The sequence below is a fragment of the Xenopus tropicalis genome, chromosome 7 (assembly GCF_000004195.4).
Source record: "Xenopus tropicalis strain Nigerian chromosome 7, UCB_Xtro_10.0, whole genome shotgun sequence".
In the NCBI taxonomy this organism is placed as follows: Eukaryota; Metazoa; Chordata; class Amphibia; order Anura; family Pipidae; genus Xenopus; species Xenopus tropicalis.
In genome coordinates, this window is record NC_030683.2 from 130,281,909 (window position 1) to 130,294,604 (window position 12,696).

At 50.0% G+C, this 12,696-nt stretch overlaps 1 protein-coding gene across 3 annotated transcripts in view; it reads left to right on the forward strand.

Annotated features, from left to right (window-relative positions):
* Nucleotides 1-3,796: 3,796 nt before the first annotated feature.
* Nucleotides 3,797-12,696, forward strand: part of iffo2 (intermediate filament family orphan 2) — a 46,733-nt gene continuing 37,833 nt past the window's right edge. For 2 of the 3 annotated variants that reach the window (XM_031905513.1, XM_031905514.1), the window contains exon 1: nt 3,797-4,455. In XM_031905513.1, coding sequence (XP_031761373.1) covers nt 3,932-4,455 — 524 coding nt within the window. In that variant the 5' untranslated portion in view covers nt 3,797-3,931. The remainder of the gene's footprint in view (nt 4,456-12,696) is intronic. The other variant, XM_031905512.1, reaches the window with a different exon arrangement.

Sequence of the window (12,696 nt, forward strand, 5' to 3'; positions counted from 1 at the left end):
CCCACGTTACGTCTACTTGCCCCGCCCCCTGCTGCCCAAATACCCATGGTACTTCTACCTGCCCCTCCCCCTGCTGCCCAAATACCCACGGTACTTCTACCTGCCCCTGCTGCCTACTCATATTCTGGGGCAAGAAGCAGTGTATGGGGCTCTATGGGCGGCAGTGTCCGACTGGCAATCTGTTCCGGCAAATGCGCTGCGGGATATGTTGGCTCTTTATAAATAAATGTTAATAATAATAATATTAATGCCAGGGGGGCTGCTGTAGGGTAATTAAAACCTCCCAGGACTGGGGCATTAGAACCCCTTGGGACTTGGCACAGGCAAAAGCCAATCAGATTATTAGAATATCATAGGGTTAGACAGTGGCATAGCCAATCAGATTATTGGACCCACAGGGCTAAGCATAATTTAGCCAATCAGAATGCTTATATTAGATGAATGGCCCTAATGTTTGTAACCAAAGGGGGTGTGAGCCCAGGGCCTATTTATATATATATTTGCCTTTGGGCGGGGCCAATATCAGTATCACAAGGGCCCCCGAGGGGCAAATAAAGATATTTATTATTAATGGGTCTTTTTATCCCAAATTGGTGCATTTCTACAGATCCCCGGATTATTCCACTTTACAGTGGGGACCCCCATTGTTCTACCCAGGGGCAGTAACCCATAGCAACCAATCAGCCGGCAGCATTTACCGGTCAACTGTTTCAAAGAAAGCATCTTATTGGTCGCTATGGGTTACTGCTCCTGGGCAAACTTAGTGCCTTTTATTACATATGGGGGTTAATGGGGTTCATGGGAAAGCGCCGAAATACGTGTTTTTCCTCTCGAAGTCGCCTTTTGGATGATAAAGAAGCGAATCGTCGGTGGCCAAACTATAAGTAAACACGTTTATTTCCTGCAGGGCCGGCTCTGATTGGCTACGGAGGCGACATGGGGATTATTATGTTGCCTTTATTTGTACAAGTACCAACAGATTTAGCGGAATTACCAGCGACGCGCCTTCCCCCCCCCGGCGCTTCCCATTGGGATTCAAAGGCAAAATTGTCCAGTAATTACTCAGGTTGGGGGGGAGGGGGGGGGGCAGAAGGGCAAGTGGGGACTGGCGGGTAATAACTGGTAAATAACATTCGTTAACTTTCCCTTTCTGTTTGGGCGCTCGTTAGCGCTGGCAAATAATTGCACAATCTGATCACCGCGCCCAATGACATCGAACGGCATTAACTATTAATATAACGAGGATCCTGACACACAGGGTGGATTTGGGGCGTTCGGTTCCGCTCCCCTCAGCCCGATGCCAAAGTGCCCGCAGCTGCCAGCTGGAAACGTGCTGACACGGGCATTTGTATATAGTCCTGGCACTGCTGGTTCTGACTCCTGAAACAATGTAGGAGAAGGCAGCCGATCGGTAGAGATTTCTGATACATTGGTCAGACTCTGAGAACATTCAGCTGCGGCTTTTACATATAGTCCATCACTACAGGCCCATAGCCTTCCTGATATGTTATAAAGCCGTATTCTTATTCTCTATCCCATGTGCCCCCTATGGGTCCCCTGTGCCCCAATCTGATCTCGCTGCCCAGTGCCACCCTCGCCATAGCAACACATACACATACATAGTATTCCCCTCATTTATTTGTTAATTAACCCAGAATGTGTTATTTCCAGCCCATTTGGTGCCAGGGTGACCTTCCCCCGTCTAATCTCATTACTGTGACTGGGTGCAACAGTTGCCCTGGCAACTGTATTGGGCATTTACTTTCATGCACCAGGGTGCCCCGACCCCAGAACCACCCTGAAGCCTGGCAGCTTCACCCCCACATCCACCCCACCTCCCAATGCCCCTCTGACCCTGGCACCGCTCTCTGTATACTATTGCCCCTCTGACCCTGGCACAGCTCTCTGTATACTATTGCCCCTCTGACCCTGGCACAGCTCTCTGTATACTATTGCCCCTCTGACCCTGGCACAGCTCTCTGTATACTATTGCCCCTCTGACCCTGGCACAGCTCTCTGTATACTATTGCCCCTCTGACCCTGGCACAGCTCTCTGTATACTATTGCCCCTCTGACCCTGGCACAGCTCTCTGTATACTATTGCCCCTCTGACCCTGGCACAGCTCTCTGTATACTATTGCCCCCCTGACCCTGGCACAGCTCTCTGTATACTATTGCCCCTCTGACCCTGGCACAGCTCTCTGTATACTATTGCCCCTCTGACCCTGGCACAGCTCTCTGTATACTATTGCCCCTCTGACCCTGGCACAGCTCTCTGTATACTATTGCCCCTCTGACCCTGGCACAGCTCTCTGTATACTATTGCCCCTCTGACCCTGGCACAGCTCTCTGTATACTATTGCCCCTCTGACCCTGGCACAGCTCTCTGTATACTATTGCCCCCTTGACCCTGGCACAACTCTCTGTATACTATTGCCCCCCTGACCCTGGCACAGCTCTCAGTATACTATTGCCCCCTTGACCCTGGCACAGCTCTCTGTATACTATTGCCCCTCTGACCCTGGCACAGCTCTCTGTATACTATTGCCCCTCTGACCCTGGCATAGCTTTCTTTATACTATTGCCCCTCTGACCCTGGCATAGCTTTCTTTATACTATTGCCCCTCTGACCCTGGCACAGCTCTCTGTATACTATTGCCCCCCTGACCCTGGCACAGCTCTCTGTATACTATTGCCCCTCTGACCCTGGCATAGCTTTCTTTATACTATTGCCCCTCTGACCCTGGCACAGCTCTCTGTATACTATTGCCCCTCTGACCCTGGCATAGCTTTCTTTATACTATTGCCCCTCTGACCCTGGCACAGCTCTCTGTATACTATTGCCCCCCTGACCCTGGCACAGCTCTCTGTATACTATTGCCCCCCTGACCCTGGCACAGCTCTCTGTATACTATTTCCCCTCTGACCCTGGCACAGCTCTCTGTATACTATTGCCCCCCTGACCCTGGCACAGCTGGCTGTATTACAGTGCCCCCCTGGCACAGTTGGCTGTATTACAGTGCCCCCCTGGCACAGTTGGCTGTATTACAGTGCCCCCCTGGCACAGTTGGCTGTATTACAGTGCCCCCCTGGCACAGTTGGCTGTATTACAGTGCCCCCCTGGCACAGTTGGCTGTATTACAGTGCCCCCCTGGCACAGTTGGCTGTATTACAGTGCCCCCCTGGCACATCTGGCTGTATTACAGTGCCCCCTGGCACAGTTGGCTGTATTACAGTGCCCCCCTGACCCTGGCACAGCTCTCTGTATACTATTGCCCCCCTGACCCTGGCACAGCTCTCTGTATACTATTGCCCCCCTGACCCTGGCACAGCTCTCTGTATACTATTGCCCCTCTGACCCTGGCACAGCTGGCTGTATTACAGTGCCCCCCTGGCACAGCTGGCTGTATTACAGTGCCCCCCTGGCACAGCTGGCTGTATTACAGTGCCCCCTGGCACATCTGGCTGTATTACAGTGCCCCCTGGCACAGCTGGCTGTATTACAGTGCCCCCTGGCACAGCTGGCTGTATTACAGTGCCCCCTGGCACAGCTGGCTGTATTACAGTGCCCCCTGGCACAGCTGGCTGTATTACAGTGCCCCCTGGCACAGCTGGCTGTATTACAGTGCCCCCCTGACCCTGGCACAGCTGGCTGTAAATCCCCAACCCATGCCATCCCTACACCTGGCCGTTGCCATGCCAGCGGTGGGAGGGGGCAGCGGGCAGTGCCAGTGGGAGGGGGCAGTGCCAGTGGGAGGGGTGCAGCGCACAAGGCGGACACTAGAGGGCGGTGCGGGCCCCGCAGTACAAAGCGCTGGAGCAGCTGCCGGGGATGGACGTACCGAGAGGAGCCGCCTCAGCCGCATAGGATTCCCCGTCCCCGGGAGACAGAGCGGACACAGCCCGGGATCGCAGCCCCATTCCCGGCAGGATGAACTCCCTTCTGTTCGGGGAGCTGGCCCGGGCCCCGGAGGCCCCCCCGGCTACGGCCGCCACCATGGCGCTGCGCAATGACCTGGGCTCCAATATCCATGTGCTGAAAACCCTCAACGTTCGGTTCCGCTGCTTCTTGGCCAAAGTGCACGAACTGGAGCGGCGGAACCGGCTGCTGGAGAAGCAACTGCAGAACCAGTACCAACAGGAGCAGGAGCAGCGCCGGAGCCGGTTCCGCATCTTCCGCCGGGATCAGGGGGTCCAGACCGACCCGAGTAACCTGAACCAACCGCAGCCCCCCAATAGCAACCCCCCCTACAGCCGCCTCCCCGGGACCATCTGGAGCTTCACCCATGTGCGGCGCACCGGCCGCGGCTCCCTGGAAACCGTGCAGGGCCCCGGGGTCTCCTGGACTCACCCCGACGGAGTTGGGGTTCAGATCGACACCATCACCCCCGAAATCCGGGCTCTGTACAACGTGTTGGCCAAAGTCAAGCGGGAGAGGGACGAGTACAAGATCAAGTAAGGGCCCCCCAATATCCATGTGCCTGTGCCCCCCAATATTCATGTGCCTGTGCCCCCCAATATTCATGTGCCTGTGCCCCCCAATATCCATGTGCCTGTGCCCCCCAATATCCATGTGCCTGTGCCCCCCAATATCCATGTGCCTGTGCCCCCAACTTATTAGCCTGGTAACCCCCTATGGTACCCTGCCTTAGCCCCCCAGTAATCCCCTATGCACCCCCTAAATTCCTGGTTACTATGGCCACTGTCCCACCCATCCCATGCATCAGGCCCCCCAGTACCCCAGTATCTCTGCTCCCCAAATTCTGATCCCTGTAACCTTCTACTGTAACCCCCCCATCCTCTCCTGTCTTTCACCTGTTACCCAGCCCCCCAATAATCCTATATGCACCCTGTATGTTGGTAATACTGGTACCTGTAAGAGCCCCCCCAGTATAGTGATACCAGCCCCCCAATAATCCTATATCCACCCTGTATGTTAGTAATACTGGTACCTGTAAGAGCCCCCCCAGTATAGTGATACCAGCCCCCCAATAATCCTATATCCACCCTGTATGTTGGTAATACCGGTACCTGTAAGAGCCCCCCCAGTATAGTGATACCAGCCCCCCAATAATCCTATATCCACCCTGTATGTTGGTAATACCGGTACCTGTAAGAGCCCCCCCAGTATAGTGATACCAGCCCCCCAATAATCCTATATCCACCCTGTATGTTAGTAATACCGGTACCTGTAAGAGCCCCCCCAGTATAGTGATACCAGCCCCCAAATAATCCTATATCCACCCTGTATGTTAGTAATACTGGTACCTGTAAGAGCCCCCAGTATAGTGATACCAGCCCCCCAATAATCCTATATCCACCCTGTATGTTGGTAATACCGGTACCTGTAAGAGCCCCCCAGTATAGTGATACCAGCCCCCCAATAATCCTATATCCACCCTGTATGTTGGTAATACCGGTACCTGTAAGAGCCCCCCCAGTATAGTGATACCAGCCCCCCAATAATCCTATATCCACCCTGTATGTTAGTAATACCGGTACCTGTAAGAGCCCCCCCAGTATAGTGATACCAGCCCCCCAATAATCCTATATCCACCCTGTATGTTGGTAATACCGGTACCTGTAAGAGCCCCCCCAGTATAGTGATACCAGCCCCCCAATAATCCTATATCCACCCTGTATGTTAGTAATACCGGTACCTGTAAGAGCCCCCCCAGTATAGTGATACCAGCCCCCAAATAATCCTATATCCACCCTGTATGTTAGTAATACTGGTACCTGTAAGAGCCCCCAGTATAGTGATACCAGCCCCCCAATAATCCTATATCCACCCTGTATGTTGGTAATACCGGTACCTGTAAGAGCCCCCCAGTATAGTGATACCAGCCCCCCAATAATCCTATATCCACCCTGTATGTTGGTAATACCGGTACCTGTAAGAGCCCCCAGTATAGTGATACCAGCCCCCCAATAATCCTATATCCACCCTGTATGTTGGTAATACCGGTACCTGTAAGAGCCCCCCAGTATAGTGATACCAGCCCCCCAATAATCCTATATCCACCCTGTATGTTAGTAATACTGGTACCTGTAAGAGCCCCCCCAGTATAGTGATACCAGCCCCCCAATAATCCTATATCCACCCTGTATGTTAGTAATACTGGTACCTGTAAGAGCCCCCCCAGTATAGTGATACCAGCCCCCCAATAATCCTATATCCACCCTGTATGTTGGTAATACTGGTACCTGTAAGAGCCCCCCCAGTATAGTGATACCAGCCCCCCAATAATCCTATATCCACCCTGTATGTTGGTAATACTGGTACCTGTAAGAGCCCCCCCAGTATAGTGATACCAGCCCCCCAATAATCCTATATCCACCCTGTATGTTGGTAATACCGGTACCTGTAAGAGCCCCCCCAGTATAGTGATACCAGCCCCCAATAATCCTATATCCACCCTGTATGTTGGTAATACCGGTACCTGTAAGAGCCCCCCCAGTATAGTGATACCAGCCCCCCAATAATCCTATATCCACCCTGTATGTTGGTAATACCGGTACCTGTAAGAGCCCCCCCAGTATAGTGATACCAGCCCCCCAATAATCCTATATCCACCCTGTATGTTGGTAATACTGGTACCTGTAAGAGCCCCCCCAGTATAGTGATACCAGCCCCCCAATAATCCTATATCCACCCTGTATGTTGGTAATACCGGTACCTGTAAGAGCCCCCCCAGTATAGTGATACCAGCCCCCCAATAATCCTATATCCACCCTGTATGTTAGTAATACTGGTACCTGTAAGAGCCCCCCCCAGTATAGTGATACCAGCCCCCCAATAATCCTATATCCACCCTGTATGTTGGTAATACTGGTACCTGTAAGAGCCCCCCCTAGTATAGTGATACCAGCCCCCCAATAATCCGATATCCACCCTGTATGTTGGTAATACCGGTACCTGTAAGAGCCCCCCAGTATAGTGATACCAGCCCCCCATGGTTTTAAATGCTCCCCCCAGCCATAATTTAATTACCTACCTTCTTCTTGATAAAGGTGCCCCCCAGCCCCCCATAGGATTTTACCCCATCTCTTTTTAACCCCGTCCCTCTCACACTCCCCCCCCCCCCCCCAAGTTCCCCCCCCAATACCAATTCCAGCTGCCCCCCCCATACAGGTGCCTCTCAGGCTTCACCTTGTTTTGTTTGTAAACACTTTGCAGCTATGGCTGCTGGGAACCTACCTGCCCCCAGGCCACAACTTGCCCCGTAGCCAAGGGCAACAGGGCACTATTTACTCCTGTCTCCCGGGCAGCCGGATGGTCCTGGTTTGGTTCTGAGGAAGGGGCTTTTCTGTGTTCTTACCTGGGGGGGGGGGGGGTCAGTGGGTAGAAGGGCATTGTCTGTGCCCCCCGTGCCCGCTGGTTCTGGTGCAGTGATTATAGGGAGCTCATTGTGCTGACGGGTCAGTACCACGGGGATTGGGCCAGTCACACCCCCCCGGCTCTATCATGTTTATCATTATATTGGGGCGCCCCATGATGTGCGGGGGGCACGTCGGTGCCAGGGGGGCAGATACCCGTATGTGGGGGCAGATACCCGTACGCGGGGCCTGGGGGGGGGGCATTTTGGTGTAACCAGGGCAGTTCCCGCTGAGTATCTGCAAGATGCCGTAATGCTGCCAGGGATCTGCAGTGCAGGCTCAGCCTCCTTACGGCGTCGAGGTGGAACGGCCCCCACAGGCCTCATTCTGCCCCCCTATACTTACCTGCAGGGGGGGATTTTGGGGGGGGGGGGGTTGTTGAGAGTTGGAGTCTGAAACCACATGAAAAATGCCCAGAAAATGCCAGGAATAGTCCGGGCCAGTAGGCGGGGCTACCAGGTGGCCCATAGATGCGCCAGTTTTAGCCCCTGGGTCTATATATGAACTGATACTAAATATGTCTGAGCCCCCCCCACCCGGGAGCCTGGGGGGGGGGGGGGGCCGGGGGTCAGCGACTCCGAGACGTTTCTAATCCTCAGTGTCAGGGGCCCCGACCGGAGACTATTTTAGTGCAGAGCCGACAACTCCCAGCATCCTCTGGCCCTTAGGGAATGCTGGGAACTGTAGTTCAGCAATAAAGGGACACAGTGTAACTGATTGACTTTTGTTTTAGCCAATAGCAGCCTTTTATTTGTATCCTTGTATCTCCCTCTTAACGAGCAGCTCTGACTCTGATTAGAGAGAGGAAATTACTAACGAAGCCGCTGCCGCGCCAGACTCGTTAGTGGGATCGTTAGCTTCACCCTGAGTTTGTTTAACCCCGATGTGTCCAACCCGACTAATGCGCTAACCTGGAAATGTTACTGATATTGACTCCTGAAACTATGTAGCACAATGAGTGTACCGGGTCTGCTAGTGAGGAGTCAGAACCAGCAGTGCAGGGAAGGGAAAGGGACAGACACAGTGACAGTTACACATAACTATAAACCCAGTGAGAATGAGGAATGAATGGGTATTGGGGAGTTGTATCAGGAGTCAGAACCAGCAGTGCAGGGAAGGGAAAGGGACAGACACAGTGACAGTTACACATAACTATAAACCCAGTGAGAATGAGGAATGAATGGATATTGGGGAGTTGTATCAGGAGTCAGAACCAGCAGTGCAGGGAAGGGAAAGGGACAGACACAGTGACAGTTACACATAACTATAAACCCAGTGAGAATGAGGAATGAATGGGTATTGGGGAGTTGTATCAGGAGTCAGAACCAGCAGTGCAGGGAAGGGAAAGGGACAGACACAGTGACAGTTACACATAACTATAAACCCAGTGAGAATGAGGGATGAATGGATATTGGGGAGTTGTATCAGGAGTCAGAACCAGCAGTGCAGGGAAGGGAAAGGGACAGACACAGTGACAGTTACACATAACTATAAACCCAGTGAGAATGAGGGATGAATGGATATTGGGGAGTTGTATCAGGAGTCAGAACCAGCAGTGCAGGGAAGGGAAAGGGACAGGGACAGTGACAGTTACACATAACTATAAACCCAGTGAGAATGAGGAATGAATGGGTATTGGGGAGTTGTATCAGGAGTCAGAACCAGCAGTGCAGGGAAGGGAAAGGGACAGACACAGTGACAGTTACACATAACTATAAACCCAGTGAGAATGAGGGATGAATGGGTATTGGGGAGTTGTATCAGGAGTCAGAACCAGCAGTGCAGGGAAGGGAAAGGGACAGACACAGTGACAGTTACACATAACTATAAACCCAGTGAGAATGAGGAATGAATGGGTATTGGGGAGTTGTATCAGGAGTCAGAACCAGCAGTGCAGGGAAGGGAAAGGGACAGACACAGTGACAGTTACACATAACTATAAACCCAGTGAGAATGAGGGATGAATGGATATTGGGGAGTTGTTTCAGGAGTCAGAACCAGCAGTGCAGGGAAGGGAAAGGGACAGACACAGTGACAGTTACACATAACTATAAACCCAGTGAGAATGAGGAATGAATGGGTATTGGGGAGTTGTATCAGGAGTCAGAACCAGCAGTGCAGGGAAGGGAAAGGGACAGACACAGTGACAGTTACACATAACTATAAACCCAGTGAGAATGAGGAATGAATGGGTATTGGGGAGTTGTATCAGGAGTCAGAAACAGCAGGGAAGGGAAAGGGACAGACAGACACCCCCAGCAGCCGATCAACAGAACAATGGGAAGGGAGCAAGATAGCAGCTCCCAGTAGGTATCAGAATAGCACTCAATAGTAAGAAACCCAAGTCCGGCTTGGGACTCCTCCAGTTACATGGGAGTAGGAGAAACAATAGGGGCTATAACTGCCCCTCAGGATGGGGGTGGGGGGGATCTGACCAAACAAGAGTCTGTGCCTGGGAGCAGGGAAACAGGGAAAACATGTTTGTCTTTCTCACCCCCCTCCCAAGGGATCATGGGATTGCACTCATTGTGTCCCTCTGTCTCACACCCGGAGGCCAGACCCTCAGGCAGCAGAGTTAAAGGGGAACTACACCCTCCAGACTGAAAGAAAATGACATTCTGATGTCTATAGGAAATGAGCAGCGCAGGGATAGGGTTATGACTGCCCCGAGGGGACTAAATACTTTGTATATTTAACTTTATTTATAAATATGTGCCGGGGAATGTGGGGAATTTCTCCAGCAGTCGGGTCCGACGGGCCAGGTCCGGCCACTTTAACCCCTTTGGGTGCTCGTCGGCCGCCATTCCTTCCCTTGAATTCCGCATTTCTGGAATTCTCAGTAGGTGGAAGTGTTGGCCACCTGTTCTGGGCGGCCCTTCTATGTATATACTGTATGTATGTATGTATGTATGTATGTGTGTATGTAGGTAGGTATGTATATACTGTGTGTATGTATGTATGTATGTATGTATGTATGTGTGTATGTAGGTATGTATGTATGTGTGTATGTAGGTAGGTATGTATATATGTTTGTATATACTGTATGTATGTATGTATGTATGTGTGTATGTAGGTATGTGTGTATGTAGGTAGGTATGTATATACTGTATGTATGTATGTATGTATGTGTGTATGTAGGTAGGTATGTATATACTGTATGTATGTATGTATGTATGTGTGTATGTGTGTATGTAGGTATGTATGTATGTGTGTATGTAGGTATGTATGTATGTGTGTATGTAGGTATGTATGTATGTGTGTATGTAGGTAGGTATGTATATACTGTATGTATGTATGTATGTATGTGTGTATGTAGGTAGGTATGTATATACTGTATGTATGTGTGTATGTAGGTAGGTATGTATATACTGTATGTATGTAGGTATGTAGGTATGTATGTATGTGTGTATGTAGGTAGGTATGTATATACTGTGTGTATGTGTGTATGTAGGTAGGTATGTATATACTGTATGTATGTAGGTATGTAGGTATGTATGTATGTGTGTATGTAGGTAGGTATGTATATACTGTATGTATGTGTGTATGTAGGTAGGTATGTATATACTGTATGTATGTAGGTATGTAGGTATGTATGTATGTGTGTATGTAGGTAGGTATGTATATACTGTATGTATGTGTGTATGTAGGTATGTATGTATGTGTGTATGTAGGTAGGTATGTATATACTGTATGTATGTAGGTATGTAGGTATGTGTGTATATACTGTATGTATGTAGGTATGTAGGTATGTATGTATGTGTGTATGTAGGTAGGTATGTATATACTGTGTGTATGTATGTATGTGTGTATGTAGGTAGGTAGGTATATACTGTGTGTATGTATGTATGTGTGTATGTAGGTAGGTATGTATATACTGTGTGTATGTGTGTATGTAGGTAGGTATGTATATACTGTATGTATGTAGGTATGTAGGTATGTGTGTATATACTGTATGTATGTAGGTATGTAGGTATGTATGTATGTGTGTATGTAGGTAGGTATGTATATACTGTGTGTATGTATGTATGTGTGTATGTAGGTAGGTATGTATATACTGTGTGTATGTATGTATGTGTGTATGTAGGTAGGTATGTATATACTGTGTGTATGTGTGTATGTAGGTAGGTATGTATATACTGTATGTATGTAGGTATGTAGGTATGTATGTATGTGTGTATGTAGGTAGGTATGTATATACTGTATGTATGTGTGTATGTAGGTAGGTATGTATATACTGTATGTATGTAGGTGTGTAGGTATGTATGTATGTGTGTATGTAGGTAGGTATGTATATACTGTATGTATGTGTGTATGTAGGTATGTATGTATGTGTGTATGTAGGTAGGTATGTATATACTGTATGTATGTAGGTATGTAGGTATGTGTGTATATACTGTATGTATGTAGGTATGTAGGTATGTATGTATGTGTGTATGTAGGTAGGTATGTATATACTGTGTGTATGTGTGTATGTGTGTATGTAGGTAGGTATGTATATACTGTGTGTATGTATGTATGTGTGTATGTAGGTAGGTAGGTATGTATATATGTCCTTGCCCCCCCCCCCCCCCCCCCCCCGGCTGCTGGATCATTGACCTCCCCGTCGATCCCTCTCGGTTGCCCTTCGTGCCGCTGGGCCAGATCGACTAAATGCAGCTCAGCCTTCAGGAACCGTTCCAGAGCAAATAAACCTTGTGTTGAACAAACTGTCGCTTCCCCTTTGAACACGGCGCCAGCGGCCGACTCCCCCCCCCCCCAGCACGTTCCCGCGTGTAGTGACCTCTTTAGGGGGGCACCTTCCTCTCTATATGATCGGGGGGGGGGGCTGCTCTCAATGATATTTGCTTAGGCCAGCGCAGTTTCCTTTTAATCCCCATGTTATGGGGCAGGGAGAGTTCTGACCTCACTGTGCGTGCCCGTGCGTGCCCGCTGTGTGTGAGGTCATAGCCCATTGTTTGGCAGAGAGCGTCGTGCCCACGGGCATCTCCCATTAATGCTTGGTTACCCCCTGCCAATATAAATACCCTCCCACCCACTTACTAATTTGCACCCAATCCGGTTGCCTCAGCGCAACTTGTTTACCAGTGCAGTCTGCGGCGTAAAAGGCCCCAGTCAACAAAATACACTGATTTTATAATATAATATTGGTCACCGCTAGTCACATGACTCTCTACTCCTTCCCGGCCAATCAGATAACACCTGCCTGTCCCGCTGCAGGTACCTGTGTCTTTAAATTACCGGTATTATTTATAAAGCGCCGACATATTCCCCTAGTCACATGACTCTACTCCTTCCCGGCCAATCAGATAACACCTG